The sequence below is a fragment of the Durio zibethinus genome, chromosome 23 (genome assembly GCF_047325235.1).
Source record: "Durio zibethinus cultivar Kanyao isolate XHJ-2024 chromosome 23, ASM4732523v1, whole genome shotgun sequence".
Lineage (NCBI taxonomy): Eukaryota > Viridiplantae > Streptophyta > Magnoliopsida > Malvales > Malvaceae > Durio > Durio zibethinus.
The window spans coordinates 11,219,073-11,241,518 of NC_143184.1; the positions used below are offsets into that span (position 1 = coordinate 11,219,073).

The window sequence follows — 22,446 nt, forward strand, 5'->3', positions numbered from 1 at the left end:
TAAAAAATAAAATGGCAATTACATATATATATATATATATATATATATATATATATATGAACTTAAGTAGGCACGTTAGAAAATATCTTAATCTATCACTGATTTTGACTCAAGGAAAGTATGAATCAGATTGGGATTTTCTGTCTGCTGATTAGATGACACCTAGTTCACTCCTTGTTGCAGGATTACATGAGCTCAGAAAACAGATGGGATTTAGGAATCAAATTTATTCTTTTACAATGTTTCTAAAAGAATGCAACAAAAAAAAAAAATTTATATCTTTTGCACAATTCTTTTCCTATATTTTGGTATGCTTTCCTCTTCCGGCTTGAGTTTTATCCAGTGTTCTGTAGTTAGAGTCTGATACAGCTTGTTGATAATCTCTGTTCAATTTATAAGTAATTCATATGTAATTCCTGCTATTTAAACTGAGAGGACATAGACATGACCTTTTTTTTTTTAAATTTAACTGAGGACAGAAAAACATCAATGACAGCTCCTCATAGAACTATAGAAATTAACAGCATATGGATCAAGTTTGAATTCCATAAAGTTCATAACATCTGTAACATTACCTGATGCAAACAGAGGAGAGAAAAGGCTAAAGCCTCCATTGCTCTCCTTTCGAATCCTTCCTCCAAACCTTATGGAGAAAAGAGTAAAGGAAAACTAGTGTTGGGGAAAAAAAGAAAAAGAAAAACAAATTACTAGGTTCTCAACTATCTTACCTACATGATCAAACCAGGTAGACAGTATGCTCTCCTTTCTTTTCGACTTTTCTTGTAATAAGGCAGCAAAGGAGGAGATCCTGCAAAATTTGGGGCTTTGCTTCATTTTTGAAAACCCAAAAGAAAACTTGGGAGGGGGGGGGGGGTGCAGACTTTAGTTTTTAAGTCTGCCTACCACTCAGCAATTCAAGAAAACCAGATTGGGAATCTCCCCATCCATCTGGAGATATTCCCATCTTTTCAGGGAAAAAATTGGATTCCGGGAGCTTCCGGTCCAAAATGTTCAATGTGAAATGAAGTTTCAGACCACTTTAATCTAGAGAGTAGTCCTGCTGAAGCTTGGAAATACATCCTGCACTTATCAAACAAATTAATCTTATCAATGTTTTGAGCAATTAATTTGACAGGAAAGTCGTGATGTGTAATTTTAATGTAGACAATTCAAAATATATGAGATGAAATATAGAATTACCAGGTGATTCCTTTTATATATGGCAAGCCTAAAATCATCCTTGTGGATCAGCACTCATGTTCCTTGTTCGGAGTTCCACCGCCCTTAGATCTCGGAGATGTTGCAAGATTTCTTGGAGAAGGTCCATTCCTTTGTCTCCTTTCTTTATGGAGCCCATGCAGTTCTTTAGAAATTCCCTGTCTTCTTCAAGAGCTTGTAGCCTCTCATAAACATGATCCACCTCTTCTTCAATTGCAAGTTTCTTACTATCCAAGTCAAAATTTGGACATGGATATTTCTGCATTTCATCTGGTTCACATTCTCCTTGTTTTTTGTATATCAATCCTTCTTCTGTTTCATTATCTGCTGCATCCAGGAAAGGGAGGAGACTCTTTGCCATGGAAGCCATGGTTTTGCCCTCTGGATAACTTCTATGTTTTGAAAATCCATCTTCTTTACTGCTCAGATCATTATTCTCATCAAAACCATTGAAGGAATTCTGAATTGATTTCAAATCCTCCATGAATTGATCATCCCCCATAGTTAGTAACTTTTCTTCCAATGCCTTAAGCTGATCTAGGATGGACAGTCTTTCGTCCTCAAATTCTGTCAATGATTCATCAAGGGCACTTATATGGTTTACACAATCTAGTGCCATTTCCTCCAAATTAAGAACTGCATCAGCAGGAGTATTATCACTGCTCTCCAGGTGGCCAGAAAAGCTGCTATCTTCATCCTTCGGTTCACGATTTAGGTCTATAGATAGCTCATCACTGTCCTCCACATAGCTGCCAGCAGCAGAAGATTTCCTACTTTGCACACTTCCATCTTTGCTTCTCCTCATTTTTCTCATCTTTTCTTTTGCCTCATAATCAAAAACCTTCTTGCGATAAACTTCCAATTCTTTCTCAAGTTCTTCCTTCTCCTTCTCTCTTTTGATCATGAGCTCGTTCAAAAGTTGTAGGGCCTCCTGATCATATTCAGATTGTTCTTCCATCATCCTTTGGTATTGCAATGCTTCCATCTGCATTGCAGCCTTCTCCTCTTGAAGCCTGGTAATCATAGCCATTGTCTGATTAGCAGCAATTGCAGAAGCACTCCTCTCTTCCTCAAGTTCTGCATATAAAGCACTCAATGCCTTTCTTTCAGCTTTTAGGGATGTTTTCAGCCTTTCAATGGTTAGAATTGGATCACCACTTTCCATCTCACTTACTACACTCCCATCTAAAGACTCCTCCGTGCCCAATTCTCTTTTCTCAAAGAGTAGCAGTTTCTTATGCAAGTAATGCATACCTTCAAGTGAAGTTGGAGTGTCAGGAAACTTTTCCTCCTCTGCTTCATTACGATCCAGATGTACAGATAAAGAAGTGTTTATTCCGTCTTGATTCTCATCATTTGAAATCATTTTATTCTCCATTGTGCTCTTCTCCCTTTGATTTGCACCTAGTAAAACCAAAAATGGATTAAGAAGCTATGTTGTTATATGTTATGTACCATCCACAAGATGAAATGCTGGACACTGTAATCAAGACAAGTGTCGGCTTACCGACATTCTCAGCATTGTATGATTCAGAAGCGTCAACCTCTTTAGCTTTATTCTTAAATGTGGAAAAACCATCTTCTTGTAAGCATTGCAATAAAGGAACTGACTCTTGAACTTGAGGCAGATCTGAGTCTTGAGTGCTTAAAAATGTCTCGGGTTGTGGTTGCTCAACCAACAGACTAAGATCATTCTTGTCTTGTTGATGAGCTGCTCGAAATGAACACATTTAAAATGGATATGGTAAGCAATAATATACAATGGTTAAAGAAATAAACTTTATAGAATTTTCATTGTGTTCGGTTTTGCATACCTGGAGGATCATTGGGCTCTTTTGTAGCTGAAGCTTCTGTGTAATTGCCATCCATAGCTCCATGCGTGGTAATTTCATGTTCACGTGCCTCATCGACCAAATCTTTTCTTCCTTTGTCAGCATGTAGTATGGATATATTCTTAATGTTACCAGCACCTAGCTCCAGGCTTTCAACTTCTTTCGGACTAGTATTCTCTGCGCTCGCATCTATAGCATGTAATGGTGTCTCTTCAATAGGAGAATCACTAGTTTCATTTTCATTATCTTGCTTCCCCAGATCTTGCTTTTCTGAGCAGTGGCTTGCAGATGTTGATAAATCAATTAATTCAACAGGAAATAAACGATCAGAAACACATTTCTGAGGGTGCAGGTTGATGAACGCTAGCTGATGATCTTCTGCAAAACAAGGCTTAACGATATCACTTGTAACACTAAAATGCTTCTCTGTGATGTTCATGCTGCTTGATTTATCATCTTCATGTACATCTTTTTCGTGGTATGTATCTTGCGAGTTTGACACAGACCTTGAGCACTCCTCTCCAGCTGCTTCACCAAATCGAAAACTTTCAACATCAGAAAGAATCTGAGGTTCAGCTATAGCCTCTTCATCACTTTCGTTGTGATCTTCCTCATTGTTCAGTTTGATCTCAATCATATCCTCACCTTCGTCATTTGCTTGGCTGTCAGGTGTGCTTGGTTCTTTGCACCGATCACTTTCACTCGCATCATCTTCTACTGCTTCTATGATCAAACTTCCTTTGTGTGCATAATCCAAAGTACCCCAAGTAGGCTTGAACAAGAAATACGGAGGATGAAGTTTGCTGCCAAAGCTCCCCTTGCAGCAAGAACAACAAGGGCTAACCTTTTCACCATTGTCAAGCTTGTGATCAGCAGTCACCCACGAAATGAAAGCAATTCTCCTTGTCATTCCAATGGATTTATTATCACTAGGAGTTGGTCTAGAAGCCAAGCATTCCTCACACATGAGATGTGATTCTGCTAGCTTTCGATGACTTGAGCAGTAACTCAATTTGGAAATCTCAGTAGCATGCTTATCACAAACAAGATCCCTATAAGAGTTCGAGTTTTTGCCATGCTCCAAGGCATGATCAACTCTAGAACACCAGGGACAAGGTGGTTTAAGGCCAAAATAGTTGGCAAACTTTGTAATCAGGTAAGTGAACAAAGAGTTGAGCAGAAGGAGAATGATAAGGATCCATTCCAGAACTGCATAGACTAGAATGACAGTGATTTTGCTGGTGTTTTTATGCAAAAATGTTGCAAACTTGTTGCCTGCAGCCATGGATGTTTGCTATTGTCTTCTTGCTATTTACAGAGGCAGAAAATCAGATGGAAAAACGAAATGTTGGGTAAGGGTTTGAGTCTTTTTCTTGAGAAAAAGAGCAGAAAATATGTTTGTGGCAAGGGAAACAGAGATTGGTTCTTAGAGAATTAGTTTTACTTTTCTTTTACAGAATATATTTAACGTTTTATATGCCAACTGATTTAGATCAGCTGGTATGATATTAAACCAGAACTTGAAGATGACAAGTTTGAAGGAACTTATGGATATACGGCTGAAGATTCAACAGTAAAGAACTTAAAAAAATTTTTTACATTGAACTTGTTTGTGTAATAATACCAAGTGTCATGTAAAGGTGCTGACATGTCTTTTTGGTGGGACCAGCACTTCCTAAATCCGCTGTATTGATCTGGATCATGCATTAGGGCCACCTGCATTCATTGGGGCTACATCACGCGCAAAGGATGGCCCACCTCCCATGTGATTAAGGTAGTGGGCCATTTTTGTATAGTTTATTGTTGGCCCACATGCAATGTACTGTTTCTATTAGCAAGACAGACGCTCTCAAGGATCAGAAAGACATTTTCTTTTTCTTTTAATTCTAAAACTCTGATGCACCCATATTCAAGGATTATTGGGTCCATTGATTTCTGTTATATTAAGCTTAGGTCAATAAAATTTTAGGTAGCTAACATGTCTGGAGGTAAGATTCATTTACTAATAAGCAGATAGCTCAATAATATTGAAATCAATTTCAAATTGAAAATTTTAAATTCAAATACCAATCATAGTCTACAATCTAAAAGATACAAAAATTGTAATGTGAAAGAATTACCCTTAAAATAGAGTAGAAGAAATGGGAAATGTTTGGCATTGCTTTTTGAATATTGCTGTAAAGCTGTTAGCATTGTGATCAGTTATAAAGAAAACATGGGATTCTATTTTGTTTTATAATTAAAGTTAAAGGGAAAGGGAAGGGAATAATGATGGAACATAGGTGTCAAACAATGGCAGACATTATGGAAAGGCTAAGAAAAAAAAAAGTTTAGTGGAAAAAGAGAGGGAAGTGGAACAAATTAGGGGTACTTTGATGGTGACGTAAGAGCTTTTTTTTTTTTTTTTCCTTTTATTATTATTATTATTATAAAACAAAGCTGGTAGTAAATGTGGTTGGATTCATGGTCCCTCTCTTGCTTTTCCTTTCTGGCCTTCACCTTTTGTTTATTTTGTTTTCTTTCAAAAATTCATTCCTGTACTTCGAGAATCATTAAGCATTTGCTAATTGATGCATTTCTGGAAAAGTTTACCAAACCAACACCTTGATTAAGAGACAGATAGATTAGGAAAAAGTGAAATGTGACCAGATTCAATTCCGAAAGCAGATTGATTGTCAAAGAAAAATTACTCAATTGAGGGGAACAGTGATCAGTTTGCTTCATTCTTAGGTATGGAGTCTGGCCATGATAATCTGAACTTAATTGTTTGTGGGCCAAAATTGATGGTCAGATGTAAAAAATGTAATATGGAGCCAACACTAATTGGGTCCTTTTTATAGGAATGTTAGATCTACCAGCACTCTACCAGGACAAAGAATTAAGAGTCCAACCCTGAGTTAATTTGAAATTTGCTTAACAATTTGGAACATTGCGGACATCCCTTAGGATCTGTTACTTTATCATCCATGGCTTCCCTGACGTACTTGTTTTGCTGATTTGGCTAGCAATTTTCTTTTAAAACAGAAGAATTGCCCCATAAAGAGCATATATCAAAGAAGAAAAGGATACGTTAAAGCAAACAAAGCACATGAATTAAGATTTTATTAAGAAAAGAAGATGTTGATCTTACACAAGAAACTTAATCTTACATAAGCGCCACACCTTGACAGACAAAATCAAAACTAAATTATGTGATTTCCTTGAGCCAGCTTAGTATCAGATTATGCAGCTGAGAGAATGAGAGTTTTTGGGTAAAGATTTTGGATTCAAGCAGCTTATAATATGCATGCTTGTCTACCTTATGAAACAAGCAAGTGAAAAGATGTTTTCAGGAAGTACTGAAATCTAAATGTACTGAAATCGAAATGTATACGAGCCTTTTCAGTACATCAGCATACATGAATTCATTATTTCCTTTGATGGAGTGGATTTATCCTACAGCTAGTTAAACCTGTGTAGATATCTACAGTATAATTTTTTTTTAATTGCTTAGTTTTTATCTGCATCATCTTTGTCACCATCTCCATCTGTTTCCTCCACCGGCTTCAGATTCATCATGAACCTCCAGCTATCCCCTTCCTCTATTTCCCATTGTTTCTTTAGTTGGTAGATTGCTTTAGATGCTGCGGCAGCAACAGCTTGGTTGCTATCTTCTGCCAGTCTCTACAAGGATGAATCAGGAACATTTAAGTTGCCACCATTAAGGAAAGAAAAACAAGTTACATATCATTAATTTGTACGAGGGTTAAAAATAAGCAAAGCACCTGTAATGCTCCCATTCCTGCATTTCCGAGAGTCCACATGGATGGAGCTGCTGCTAGTGCATTAGCCAATGCTTGTCTGCACCACATGAATAAAGAGGATACATCAATTGCTCAACAATCTGGGATCATGTGTCAAAATAGACACCAATCAGGAAGGCTAAGAGTTTCTTCCTTTTCTTTATGGTTTTGGGGGACTAGGATTGGACATCGCTCTTTAGAGGACAGATTAGGTTACTGAATAGGGTATAAATAAACCACAGGAAGAAGTTAAATTTAATGTATTTTCTAAATCTATATATACAATGTAAAGACATGGTCAATCGGGAAATAGTCAGAATAAAAAATCGGCAAGAACACAACTTGAAAGGTGACAATTTCTACATGAATACGTGCAATTCAACGATTGGAGGTCATTATCCAACAAAATGAAAACCGTACAGTGAATAATTTGGAAAATGTTTTAATGTAACATTTGTGAACGCATGAAAGGGTGGATTATATATGAGAAAATCGAATTTCACTTCAAATTCATTCTTTTAGGAAGACAAATGGCTAGCCATTCCTAAATATACTTAAACATACATCAACACATTATGCATTCGATGGTGATGATTAACGATAGCGAGCTGCAATTCTAAATGAAAAATATACTTACTATTCTTAAACATCTTACCTCGTACTGACATCTGGAGAACTCGAACACTCTGCCAGCAATGATACACTGGTCTTACCATCCATTGCATCAAGATCTATAAGAGTTGTTATTAACAACTCAAGCTGCTCCGGAAAGGAAAGAAAAAGTAAATTAAGAAACAATAAAACTTGCTTAAATCATATGTTCATCAGATGAGGGATACAAATACTCAATTTGGACCTCTTCAGGATCTGTGTAGTCAATTCCATCAGCTTCAGAAAGTGCAGATGCTATGCTCCAGTAAGCTTCCTGTATGTCAACATAAATGGTCTAGATGTTATGCTTCCTGATGCAACTGATAAAGGAAACAGTAGTAAAAGAGCAATTATAAAGGACCTGAATGGCATTAATGCGATCGGTAGACACTTCACCATTAAAAAAATCAATAGTCTTCCCATTTTTCTCAAGCATTAAGTCACTAGCTGAAAGTGAGCCTTTTCCCCATTGCAGTGGGCTGGATAAGACACACAAATGCACATGCAAACAAAAGGTTAAAATTTTAAGGCTTCAACACTTGATAATCCTACAACATTTAGAGGGAAAAAGAAAAAAGTAAACAAAAAAACTGGAGGAAACTTGTCAATATGAAAGGAACTTACAATTTGTACACCTTGCTAACCATCATGTCATGAATATTTTTCATAAACTGCACAACCAACAAAATGAAAAAAACATAAATGCCATGGAGGCATAGAAATATAGACGTTATTATTACCTTCTTTGTGGCAAATATGGGATTTTTTAAGAAAAGAGCCGAATGCATCATTCAACACCATAAATTGCATCTAGACACTATGATACAGATATAATCCTATATGAAAATCCAACAAAATAATCAGCATAATATTCAAAATAAATAACTGTTCCTCTAACCTCCAAAGCCATCAAGGCATCCTCCATTGCACGCTGCTTAGCACGGAAGTCAGCACGGCGCAGATCAGCCTGGAAGAGAGCCAAAAGGCTGCATCAGGATTTACTACCTTGAATATTTTATTATTCACAACAAGTAGACTATATTCTCAGACACATTCAAAACACTTTTGCAAATTGTTTGATGTTGCCTTCCTGAGATATAACCAGAAATTAGTTCTTTTTCAACATTACATTTTTTTATATCTTGCACCCTAATTAATTGTTTCTATTCAGGTTATTTCATCCAAATAATGTCTTATACCCAACAGATTTCCTATATGTGGCCCAGTGAATAATCTCCTTTACATCTTTCTGTCACGAGCTTAACTTTAAGGCAGCTTACACACAGTATTGACAAAATTTTTTCTTTCTCTAGATGAAGTGAATGCTTCTAAAGGAGTAGGTAGCTGTCTTGACTATTGCTTTAAAATTCAACACCCCCAGATATTCTAATTATGTGATTCTGTTAACATTAGCAAAATTTTTTCAAAAAGATGTCAACAAAAACTATTTATCAAATTCAACAACTGATACAAGTAGATTGAATCAGCTACACTTAGTTGCAATTAATACGCTTTTCCTTCCTTCTCTAGAAGATTTATTAACTTGATGCAACCTTTCGGTATGTAAATGGAAATCGCATTAAGTTAATAACAAATACAAACCAACTAACAAGCTAACCAGTAAGGAAAGATATTAAAGAAAGTAGAAAGATGCATGACAAAAAGCACCTCCAATTAGTGATGGCAACGGGTCGGGTCGGGGCGGGTTTTTGCTCGCCCCGAACCCGACCCGATTTTAAATATGTAATACCCGAACCCGACCCGACAGTATATAAAATTAAATCCGACCCAACCCGACCCGAAATTAATAAAATATTATTTTAAATATAAATATAAAATTAAATATATATAAAAATATATATATAATTAAATATAAAATAAAAAAAATAATTTTTTTATATATATTGGGTCGGGTTTGCCTAAAACCCGACCCCGACCCGAACCCGAAATTTTTTTCTCCTACCCGACCCGATACCCGATTTTCAAAAAAAAAAAAAAAAAACCGACCCTAAGGGGTCGGGTCGGGTCAAAACCCGACGGGTTCGGGTCTTTTTGCCTTCCCTACCTCCAATGCACCATCACTCCAATGTTTGTCAGCAGCAGTTTTCAATCTAGATTCTGCCTTGTCTTTTAAAATCTGCAAATGGATACAAGGTTGTTTATGACATTAGATCCATGATACCAGCACTACATGTCTTACTTCTAAGAAAAAAGAAACTACTATCTAAATACACATACAGTGGCAATATGATGAAGACATTCAGCCTTTTTCTTCACATCTCGGTCAATTTTTTCTGTATCTTCTCTTGCCCTAGCTGCATAGCATAAATTAAAAATGAAACATCACATTGAAAAACAATGTGTGAAAGATCATAATATCTTTGGGCACAACATAAAAATGAAACAAGTCTGTTTCAGTTAAAATGTTACAATCTAAATTCATTTTACACACTGCTTGATTGCATCTTTGTTTCCCATAGTAAAAGATGTGAGAAGCTTTCAAATAATTTTATGAAACTACTGCATTACCGTCAAGTTTAAGAAACCCTGACCCAAGAATAGCGACATCCTGACGTGCACGGGCATCTAACCTCATTATGCCACTAAAGAAAACAGGAAAATAGCAAAACAATAATCACACGTCTAGCCAAAATAATTAATAAGGGCATGTGAAACATAAAATGATCCTCAACAAGCTGTGAATAACCAATAATTTAAACCAGCTAAATAGATCCTTTACAGTTTTCACGGACTGAAAGTTAGTTTTGGACATTATTTATTTATTTATTTTTTTGCAGAGTTTGCATTAGCACTGGAGTTATAAAAAAATTTAGTGAATTTATGTTAGAATATAAAGCATGTCAACATAAATGTAATACTGAACATAAGAATTATGCTGATTGCTGATTATCATGGTAAGCTTTTTGACTGATATAGGGCATTGCTGAATATTACCGAGAAAGCAAAACAAGGTCATTACGGGCCCTTTCATTTACAAACTTTGCATCATTGCACGCAAATCTACAAGCTTCAGCTAAGCCTCGACTTGAATGTATTGTTCTCCCAGGCAAAACTGAATGACCAACTTCCTCTTGTGCAATCTGTGCACTGACTCACAACAGTATGCATACAATAAGCTTCAGGATTGGCCCATATCAAGAAGTATGAAAATGAAATATTACTTAGCTAAATTACATCTAGTACCTAATTTATACCTCACAAGGCAAATTACTCAAAAAAAAAAAAAAAAAAAACTCAACAGAGTGTCTGATGAAACAGAACTAGAGGATAAAGAAAAAGGAATGGTACAGGCCTTGATCTGGTAGGTGTAGAAATGATGTAGGCTAGGGAAAAGAATAGTTGCAAAGAAAAATGAAGATTTCCAAACAAACACATTATTGCCACAATAATTCATAACACGAAAAATGACAGAACAGTAATCACTTAGTTTCAGGATTAGCCCAGATCAAGAAATATGAAAATGAAATATCACTTAGCTAATCACAATTAGAGCATAATTTATACCTGTCAAGGCAAACCACTGTAAAACAAAAGTATATGATGATGAATGGGAAAGGGGATAATCTTTTCTGTAAATGAAATAAAAAATATAGCAGAGAATTTTGAAAGGCCCAAATATTTGAATTAAGTAGTTCCAGCAGCCACAGATTATAATTCATATCAGGGTTCAAATCCTGAGGCCTCAAATACCAAAAATTAGATATTAAAACAGACAATAATATTACCCAGATTCATCAGAGCACTCTGCACAATGTTTAACAGATTCCGTTGCTTCAGAATTTTGAGTTCTTGTTGAAAAGCACATCACCAAAGATCCCCGTGTGACTGTGAAACCACCTGTTTTTCCATATATTCTTCCCAGAGGTTCATTTGGAAAGCTCAATTTCGCCATCAAAAGATGTGCATTTCTCAGCCTCCGACGCTCAAACCCTTGACTTATGGGATAGATTTTACCCTGTGGCCTAGTGTTGCCTACCGTCTCAGTCACAGCAGAGCCACTTGGAACCTTGCTTGCAGTAAATGCCATGGGAAGAATCAAGATAGCAATGAAATGATCCCAGCCAGCATCGCCCTTTCAACAGCTCAAAGCTATGGCAAACAAAATATCTAAATTAGGCTACAGAAATTTATTTTTAAATGGTCAAATTGAATCATTAGGAAAATGAATACTAAAACTAGGGCAATAGATTTTCCTGTTACATGAGAAATAAGAAACAATGCAACCGATTAATAACAATCATTGCCAAATCAACTCTAACTGTAGAAACAAAAGGAACTATCAAACAAAAATGGAAACTGTCCTAACACTTTAAGGGGAAGAAATAATCAAATCTTGAATGAAACAATTAATAAATTAATTAGATTTATTCTAGTTCCCTAATAGTTCAATTTCAACAACAATCATCAAGCAATGAAAAATACACCAAAATAACATTAGAACATACTCAAAACTTCAAAAACTCACAGCAAAAATGAACTTATCTAACAGTCACACAGTAACTAAAAGTGAAAAAACATTGGCAACCCACTTAGAAAAATGCTTAAAACAGCCATAAATGCATTAATCTACAAATAAACAATAAAAAAGAATTCAAAGAAAGAAACTGAGTTAAACTAACCTGTTGAGAGCAAACTGACTTGCTTGACCTTGAAAGATTGAAACAAAGAGAAGGACGACCGGAGGAAAACTGGTTTAAATGAGAGAGAGAGAGAGAGTTGAGGAGTACCCAAGGGAATTGGGAAGTGAAATGGCAACCACAAGCAAAGCATGTGGCCCCAGAAGAGCCAACAATTGCACCCACTGAAGAGATTGGTCGTAGATTTTCTAATGAAGACAAATTGCGATGGTCTTTTTCTGACAATTATCATTCAGCGGCCAGGCGTTATGGATTTGGGTTGCCACATCAACTACTTTGGACCCTTCCTCTAGATCAGCAGCCTTTGTTTTCTTTTAACTGGTTTGGTCCAAACGAAAATAGGTCTGTCCACTGTGGATAAACATGAACGCCTTCGCGTTTCTCTAGCCACTGGTTTTTGTCTGCATCTTTTTTTTTTTTCAATGTTTGTTGCACTTTTTTTTTTTTTGTTCTTGCATCTTAATTCCTTAACGGGTAATTCTATTTATATCTCATTATTTATTTTTTACATTTCATTATTAAATATATCTTGCATTCAAAATTAAAATTTTTATTTTTTTAAATACACTCCATCCAATAAATTCACATTTTTCTTTACATCTTTAAATTATTCTTCATTTTCTCTTTTTCAATCTCTCACTTTAATCCAAAATTAATTTTAAATCCATCAAACTAACTCCAAAATTATAAAATTTTTAAGTCTTTCATTGATTACAAGTAAGATTTTGAGATTAAATTTTATTAATTTGATTTAAATCATGCAAATATAATGCAAGATTTACGAATTAGGTTTGTCAAATTCCAGCTTCTCAAAAATGAATTTTTGAGAAGTCTTGATTATATTAAATAAAAATTTGAAAATTTTGACTTGATCCTCATTGTCGATATTTCCCTATTCATTTTGTGTTTATGATAATAAAGAATGTCATTTTTCTATTGATAATGATTTTATATTGAGTTTAAGTTTTGCTAAATATATTGTGTAAGCTTAATTAGTTATTTTTTAAATTTTTTTTTAAGATATGGCTCATAAAATTGGTGAAGGTATTCCTAATAGAAGTAAAGGTACTGAAAGTGATCCCGATTCGAGTCAGAGGCATCCAACTGCCTTGGAGAAGAGATGCCAAGTGAGGGATGGTGAGCAAAAAGATTATACAATAGATGACATCTCTTAGGCTAAGCCTTCCACGCATTATGAGGAAGCTATCGAACTACCACACACGAACATCATGGTAAGGATGCAAATGACAATGTAGAGCAAGTGGAATTATTTCCTAAAGGTTTGATTGATACATCTATTATTTTAAGCTTTGGATCTCATATGGCATTACAAATATGGAATGGCAAGGTAATCATTTGATCATATAATACAAGTCGTGTTAGTTTATGTCTTTAGAGTGAATTGGTTGATTGTTGTTGTTGTTGTTGATGATGTTATTATTTATATTGTTGATATGGTTATGTTATTGATCTTATTTTTGTTGTTGTTATTGTTATTGTTACAAGAGTGAGATACATTGAATCAATTAATTATGGGTCGAAGTTACAGCAATGGCATTTAAATGATGCACATAATCGTATTCAGCCAATTTTGTCCAGTCGATGTTGGATTCACTCATTGACTGCAACTATCGTGCAATTAATAACATGATAGTGCGACTTTTGATGAGAGGTGACAACATGAGAAAAACACCTTTCATATGTCATTCAGAGAGATGACCATCAAGTTAGGTGATATGTTCACCATTCTACACATATCGATCACTAAAACCATAGTTTTAGTGAATTATTTATTGATCAATAAGGCAAACATACTACTGGTAAGGTTACTTGGAGTTTTTGTATCTGCGGCTACAATAGAGACTATAAAGGCTTAAGGACTCGTTGTTCGACTGTAGTGTCTTCAGGATACTTTTAAGGATGTTATATATACATCAAATGATGAGACAATAGTTTATGCATCATAGGCTTTTCTACTCTATTTGCTAGGGTGTATGTTTTTCCTTGACAATACCACATTGAAAGTATCAGTAATGTACTTAACCCTACTAATTGACATCACTGTCATGGGTAGATATGCTTGGGGTACAACTTGTCATACATATTTATATAGATAGCTTAACATTGTGAGTAGAGCAAACATGCATCAGATTATTGGTTATCTGACATTTCTTCAAGTATGTATTTATAATTAGTTAAAAACATATTATAATGATTTGATTTATTTATTATTAGTCATATATTTGATTATGTGGTTAAATATTACTCACATATTTCATACAGGTGTGGATTTATAAACATTTTCCATCATTGAGCTTAATAGCCATATTGACATTTACAAACGATTTACCACATGCTCGATGATGGAAGGGTCATACTTATGATGATACGTTGTAAACTTTACGACAGTGCCTATATGTGTTGACAGTATTTGACTAGTGCTAGGAACTATATGTGGATTGACGAGAAAAGCATCCATTGCATGATGTTGTTTTTTTATTGGATGTATCAAGTGTGGCGTAATCGTAGAGTTGTATCATCCAAAGATGGTTGTACGACAGTTTTGATTTTTACAGACTATTCCTTTGACCTTATTGGCTCTTTTCCATGTTGATTGAGGATTATCATCTAACTCGTATCATTTTGCATATAGCTTTATGCACATTGTGTAGAATGAGTATCAAGGCTGGAGATATTGGAGACTCAGAGAGTGTTATTCTGACTATAATGCCTAGATCACAACAATTTCATATCGTTAAATTTAAAACCCAAAATGTAGATTTGGATTCCAAGCTTAGTTGGTAGATATTGCACCTATCAGTAATTTAGTAAGTTATAAATTCTATCATTTTATGGTTTTTTATTACTTTGTTAATTTTAATTTAATGTTATCAATATTGATAACCTTATTAATATTTTGTAATAGAGCTTGGCCATTTTTTTTATTTTGAGCATGTATTGTTTAGCGAATTAGATTAGAGTATTGATGTATGAAAAGATGTAGATATCATGGTACATGCTTTATTGTCTTGTCATTAACTGTAGCAGAAAGTAGTAATCAATTTAGATCAGTAGTATTGCATCAAACATCGATTTCTGCACCATCATTTCATGCATTTAAATCGCTTAGATCGTCCAGGCCGTCAATGCCCATTCCATCTCCTATCTTGTTGACATTGGCACCTCCCAACCTAATCATGCTCACTCATCTCCAATCCTATTGACATTGACACCTCTCAACTCACTCATGCTTGTACCATCCTCATTACCACTAGTAATGGCCACATCATCATCTTTTCTTATGAGCATTCTTTTCTATGTAAATGATAGTATCAGACCTGTTAGAGAGTTCCACATAAACAGTAGGGCCCACTCATCTACCATGTGGATGTCTTTGAATTAAGAGGCCTAAGGATAAAGATTGATGTATTGATATTATGTACTGATGCTTTATGTCATTACTTTTATTTAGTTTAGTATGTTTATAAACATCCATTATAGTATGTTATATTTATAAAATATCCATTAGATTACTTGTTCAATATAACATATCTTATTAGATAACATGTTCAATATAACAATATTTCATTAGATAACATGTTCAATATATAAACTTTAAACATTAATATAAATTGTTAACATATACATTAATATGATAAACAAGTATTGCAAAAAAAATCAATCAATATCTATTGTTTCTTGAGTGGTTATATAAGAATTTATACTAAATAATAACTTGAAATCTTTAATGTGGGGTATATATGGAATCTCCTATCCTTGAATATAATTATATCGAATTTTATGCCAATTGCATATAATAGGAGGTACTAGTAAGAATGGCTTCATAAACACCTACATAAAATAGAAACATTATTTATATAATGTTATTAACACTACATAAAATATGAATAATAAATAGAAACAATAAATGATAACACTAATTAATAGTACATGCACAAAATGATAACTATTAACAAATCCAATCATAATTATTTTGTATTCCAATGGTGCAAATGGTACAAATCTAATAGGAAGATATGTCAAGTACTGTCTCAAACTGATGTGAACTAGTACAATATTATATCTTAAGGCAATCAAATTACTCATATCAAGTAAGGTCATCTATTTATTGCATGAGGCAAAAATGTTAAAACACGATAAAGTTTGTAACAATTTCTCAACACGCTTCATGGATCCATACAAAGTCAGATAATCATCCCGAAATCGATTAAGCTTTTTAAATAAATCTTGCCGCACCTATACCCAATCATCGAATCCCAATCCAAGTAACCTAATAATAGAATGAAAACTATAATATCCATCCACCTCAACAATAATGATGCTCTGTATATACAGATGTAACTTTACTAGTAAACTATCCAAATATCGTATTTTTTGTTTATCATGGAAAAAGTAAACAAGAAGTTTAACAATTTGTGTTGTCAATTTCACTGAGTTTACAGTGGTTGGTAGTGATGTACTATCCTAAGCCGATAACACAATTTCTTAATGTGATGGGTCACGTTGTGTAAAGGTATATGCTTTTATAACTTTGTAACCTTTTGACTTAGCCATCTCTAATGGTGAACCAAGGTAGTTTTTGACAAATCACAAAGTTTTTACAACTTTTTTTTCATGGCCAATTTACAGAATGCATCACATTCTTTGAAGTATTTTATGATTTTGTCAATCTCAAACTGGATAGTCAACTCTTCAGATATATCATTATCTTGATTTTCATTATATCCAATTTCTTCCAATGCATATGCACTTCAAATAAATAAATTGAACTTCTCACTCTTATATGCTCTGTAATTTCATAAGTACAAGGTAATCTATGTGTGTTTCTAATCAAGCAATCATAAGCATTTGCTTTAATCTCAACATGATTAGCTCGCTTAACCTCTATCAATATCATATTCAGTGCATTCTTAAATGTTAAACCTCGTAACTCTTTAAACAATAAAAGCTTGTAATTATGTTGGACAACCATAAGACTTCGATCAAATGAAGCCTTATTTCTATATGTTAGAGCTCAATAAATGCGTTGATTATCTTTCACGATAAATCGAAATCGCTTTGAGATGACTTAAGGTGCTTTTTTAATTTCATATGTGCACTCTTGACCCTAAACAAATTAATAAAGATATATTAATGATTTGTTATGAAACACTAAACTATAAATAATCTTAATAATGCAATATAAATCATACCTATTTATTGTAACATTGCCAATGTGCATTACTTTATCTATCCAAGTAACAATAAATCTGTCATTATACTTTGCTAACCACTAATCTTTGACATACTTTATTGCACCTAGATAAGTTTGGCAATCAATTTCTAATGAGATTAGATGCTTTTTGTACTCATCATTGATAGATGAATACACAAGTACACTTCAAATGGGTATGAATGCCTTCCATTTCTTTTTTTATTAAAAAAATTCTTACATTTGCAAGCATATTTATTGAGATATGCAATCTTAACAAAAGATTGATCATGTTGGGAAATACTACCTCTATGGCATTTATCAATGCTAACTTTCTATCAGTAATAATAACAGTAAAAAATTTATCAATAGGCATTAAACTTTTTAACTTATCTATTATCCAAATATAATTCATAGACCGTTTGGGCTCCATATACACAAATGCAATGAAAAATGTCATATCAGTGGAAGTCACACCAATAATTTCAAGTAATGGCATATGGTACATGTTCATTTTATAAGTGTAATCCATAATCGGAACATTTGGAAAGGCTTGCAATAACTTTACATTAATAGGATGAGCCCAAAATAGGTTTTTCACACAGTCGCTTAACTCGCCAATCTTGTGCCACTCTCAATACTTAAAATTGATCAACTTCTTCATGAGTTGTTGCATTTGTTATTTACTAATTTTCATAACATATTTGTGTCTTTGACATTCATTATATATTGCTTTTATAGTACTACCATTCTTTTCATCATATTATTTTATGGTTAACAATATGTTTCTAAGTTTGACTATATTGTTTAACATATAAGTAATTATTCCATTTTCTTTTTCAATTAATCGATCTGCAAATGAATATCTTTCTAATTGTTTTGTTAATAGATAATTGTGAAATCTACAAACTACTTTCAGGCCCCACTTATCATCCATTGCCAACTTATTCTTATGTAACTTAAATGGGCAACCACACTTTTTTGTTTCCGTTCTCTTACGTTGCATTTTTTCTACATTGCCTTATTCTTTTATTGTATGTATTTTTCATTTCGTTCACAGGGCAATTTTATTCTAGATTTTCTCGGGCCTCCCATTTTTTAATTTTTAATTACAATCACAAAACCTTAATCATTTCCAACATGCTTAGCCAATTAAACCAAAACTTCTCTACTATAAAACACTTGCACATTATAACTTAACTTATTATGTCTATACAAACTAACATTCTATGCATTCCAATAACATTACACTTTAAAAACATAATCTTACCTTTTCCGTAGTAAATGAATCTGTGCAATCATATCTAGTATCTAAATTTTTTGATGACTGATTTCACTTTATTAGTATAGTTTCCAAATTAATTTACATATCATAATATGTTAAAAAATTATAATTAAAACAAATATACAGTTTTATGAAATCATAGTTTTAAAAAATTTATCATGAATTTTTGAAAATTCATTTTCAAGAATGCAACATAATTTTCTAAATCCATTTATGAGAATATAACATAAATTTTGGATATTTAAAAATTATGTTGTATTCTCGAAAATGGATTTCTAAAAATAGAGCATAATTTTGGAAAGGCTTGACTGGGTTAAAATATCATTACTCGTTGAACTCATCTTCTTTAGTATTTTTTCTCATTTATTTATCCATTTTTACATGATTTTATAAGATTTAACAAAGATTTCAAAATTTTGGTTTTAATTTCAAAAATTTAGGGTTTAGTGTTTGAGAAAAAAAAGGAAAAAAAGCAGAAAAATAGAAGGAAGAAAAGCAGAAGAAATAGACAAACATGAGTAAATATGGTGTACGGAGGGCATAATTATAATTTATTAATGGATAAAATTGGTATCTTCTATATTGGTATTTTTGAAAAAAAATGTAAGGGTGTAAAAAGAAATGGCATTTTTAAAAGTTCCATTCCTTATTTAGAGCCAATATATCTTATATCATAAAAATCATATTTTTGAAATTAATAATTTAGATTATTATAAATTTTTAATTAGGTGTTTTATATTAAATCAAAATTATGTTTAATTTCTTGATCTAATGATTAAGAAGCTTTAGGAAAACATGCAAGATGGGATTTTCAACCCACAAATTCCATTCACTATTCATATCCAATGATAAAAAAATTAAATCAAAATTTAATTTTGGAGAAGATATATAATGGCATTTTCCATTAGGATAATTCAAAAAAATAAAAATAAAATGAAAAGAAAAAGTGATTTTTATGTTTTTATTTTATTAATTTATCTTTATTTTCTATAAAAATATTTTTTTTATGAAAAAGTTACCAAAAAAAAAAAAAAAACGAAAAATAAAGGAAATAGAAAAAAGTGATATTTTTTTTTTGATTTTTCTTGGTAAATATTTTTCATAAAAATTACAAAAATAAAATATTTTTATATGAATAGATTAAAAGAACTTCAGTTATAGCAATTTGATATCATTATTAATATTTAATATCTTATTAAAATATAAAAGTTTTTATGTATTAATTTATAATTTAAAAAATTTTCATAATATTTAAGTTATAAAGAAAAAAAGAAAAATTACTTTCAGCAACAGAAGTGCGAGTTTCGTGTTACCTATAATTATTTCCTTAATGTTATTAAACTTTTATGATTTTTATTTCCATAAATAATTTGTTTTAATTAACATAGTTTCTAAATATCTATTATTTTAATGCTAATTGCATTATTAGAAAGATTTATATAAAGTTCATTTAGTGAAATTCATAAAATTTTTTATTAAAAATTAAAATAAAAATAAAAATTGATAAATTAAAAAGTCATATTACATAAATCATGTGTGTAAATTTTGAAAAAAAAATTAATAAAATTTGATATATTTTTAGATAGATAATTTTAGTAAAAATTTTTATAGAATATTTACCGTTGAATAAGTACTCATTAAACTTAAATTATAAACAATATTTTTAATCATTTTTTACATAGTATTGATTTTCTCATTGAACTCTATCAATCTATTATTTTTATTTTTTGATTTATCCAATCGTTTTTAACAAAAAAAACATCATACATTGTACATAAAAAACTTTATATAATTGTCATAACGGTTTTGGGGCTGTTAGACATTTAGATTTTAAAATCAAGAAAAACAGAGAGTCATTACTAATCCTTTTTTATGGTGTGATTGATCACCCAAAAGTTTATTTTTTTAATAAAATGATAAAATGAGTTTAAAGTTTATTAAAAAAAAAATTTTTTGTCTACAAAAATAGAATTGGGTTCATGAGTCAATTACTTGTGAGGAAAGATTAACAACCAACAGCACCAATGAAAATAGGTACCCATTAATCATGCATATTTTTGGTGTTGGATAAAATAATTTTGATTTAAAATTTAATAATAATTCCCTTCATTTTTTTGAAAAAGAAAATAATTTTATTAAAATCCTTTATTTAAGAATATTAAAGAAATCATTAAGTTAAAGAATTATCTTAAAATTCTTCAATATTTAGGCATAACTTATGGATAACTTTTTTTACCTAAGATTTGTCTCAACATTCTTCAAAATGAAAATAACATTATTTGTATATGATAATTATTGGTGACTCTCCAAAAAATAAGCAAAGTACTAAGAATTATTTCTCTTGAAATGTTAATTTAGTTTTATTTAAAAATCTATTTTTTGAATAATACTTTTCTTAAATACATTTTATTTAAAAGAACTAATAATACTACAATTAACTTAGAAAAAATGTTAAAGGGCATAAATGTGTAGAATGAATGCAAGTAATAATAAATAAGTGCATATATGCCAATGGATGTTATGCATGATGATGAGATGCTATTTTAAAATTAGGGTCTTAAATATAATGAGACCACTGGACTTTTCAATCTTTAGGTAGAGTTTAGGTGTGACTATTTATATTTAAGATTCCATTTTTTATTTTTTCTTTTATTCAATCTCATTACTATTACAAGGTAAGGACTTGTACAAAAAACTTGATGGAATAAAATTTTCTAAATATCCCATATTCTAGGTGGCAGTCGGGAGCAAATTATTTCATGTGAGATTTTTTTACATATCTTTAGAATTTTGGGATGGTTTTGGGTATGGGTTTAGGTGAAGATTTTAAGGTTTGAATTATTGTCGGGTGATAATTTAGGGGTTGCTAATCGAATTTAGGGTTTGTATTAAATTTAGGGTTTTTGTGGAATTTTAGAATTTAGGGTATCATTTTTAAGGGTTTTGGATTTTAGGGTTTTAAGTTTTAGGATTTTAAAGGTTTTGAGAGTTTTAGGGTTTGAGGGTTATGAGTTTTTAGGGTTTTTTTGGGTTGCAAAGGTTTAGAGGGTTTTGAAGGTTTTAGGATTTAGGGTTTTAAGTTTTTAAGGACTTTAAAGATTTAAGGTTTTAAGGTTTCAAGGGTTGTAGGGTTTTAGGGCTTTGAGTTCTGAGGTTTTAAGGTTTTGAGGGTTTTAAGTTTCTAAAATTTTAAGGTTTTAAAATTTTAGTGTTTCATTGTTTTGGATTTTTAAGGTTTTGAGATTTTAGATTTTTAGGATTCAAGGTTTTAGGTGTTCGAGTTTTATTTTTTTGAGAAAAATAGGATAGATCGATAACCCAAACTTTTTCAATTATCCCTAACATCTAGGCAGACTTTTAAAACTAGTTCGATTTTCATAATTCTCCTTTTTCTTTGATAGTTTTATGCTGATACAACATGAAGGAAATAAATTATACAAATTAAAGTGAAAAATTAGAATAACCAATTTCGTCAATATATATATTATTCCTATTTACTTATTACTATTTTCTTTCTAAAAATTAAAAGTAAAATAAATTCTATTTGTTATTTAATTTACTTGTGAAAATTTTCACATTATATTTAAATTCTAATTTAATTTAATTTGACTTAATTTAATTAAATTTTTAATTAATTTTAATTAATTTTAATTTTTTTATTCTCCAACGTTTGGGTGAAATTAAAATTTTTAAAATACAATTTGGATTCCCTTCAACATCTAGGCAAGGTTTTCAAAATTTCCTTTTTATATTTTGTGTAAAACATTATTCTATTTTAATTTCTATAGCCTTTTCTTTTGAAAACATT

At 31.9% G+C, this 22,446-nt stretch overlaps 2 protein-coding genes across 4 annotated transcripts; both read right to left on the reverse strand.

Moving 5' to 3' along the window:
* Window positions 1-528: 528 nt before the first annotated feature.
* LOC111314631 (caldesmon-like protein (Protein of unknown function, DUF593)) lies at window positions 529-4,652 on the reverse strand. Of its 2 annotated transcripts, XR_016332496.1 has the most exons (5): window positions 3,033-4,572; window positions 2,726-2,929; window positions 1,201-2,622; window positions 904-1,080; window positions 529-808 (listed from the first exon to the last, which is right to left on the reverse strand). XR_016332496.1 is itself a non-coding variant. In XM_022916181.2 (4 exons), exons 1-3 carry the CDS (start codon window positions 4,333-4,335, stop codon window positions 1,235-1,237), a joined length of 2,895 nt encoding a protein of 964 aa, XP_022771916.2. In that variant the 5' UTR covers window positions 4,336-4,652; the 3' UTR covers window positions 529-1,080; window positions 1,201-1,234. The 2 variants fall into 2 exon arrangements, 1 of the variants encoding a protein (XP_022771916.2); XM_022916181.2 differs by having other exon boundaries at window positions 529-1,080; window positions 3,033-4,652.
* Window positions 4,653-6,120: 1,468 nt separating this feature from the next.
* LOC111314632 (senescence-associated family protein) lies at window positions 6,121-12,610 on the reverse strand. 2 transcript variants are annotated; one of them, XM_022916183.2, is made up of 13 exons: window positions 12,124-12,610; window positions 11,230-11,593; window positions 10,439-10,591; window positions 10,013-10,086; window positions 9,722-9,798; window positions 9,549-9,620; window positions 8,382-8,450; window positions 8,108-8,154; window positions 7,845-7,962; window positions 7,689-7,757; window positions 7,488-7,591; window positions 6,815-6,890; window positions 6,121-6,713 (listed from the first exon to the last, which is right to left on the reverse strand). In XM_022916183.2, the coding sequence occupies exons 2-13, from the start codon at window positions 11,529-11,531 to the stop codon at window positions 6,540-6,542; spliced, it is 1,335 nt and encodes a 444-aa protein (XP_022771918.1). In that variant the 5' UTR covers window positions 11,532-11,593; window positions 12,124-12,610; the 3' UTR covers window positions 6,121-6,539. The 2 variants fall into 2 exon arrangements, with proteins under 2 accessions (XP_022771918.1, XP_022771919.1); XM_022916184.2 differs by lacking the exon at window positions 10,439-10,591 and having other exon boundaries at window positions 12,124-12,260.
* Between the last annotated feature and the right edge of the window lie 9,836 nt (window positions 12,611-22,446).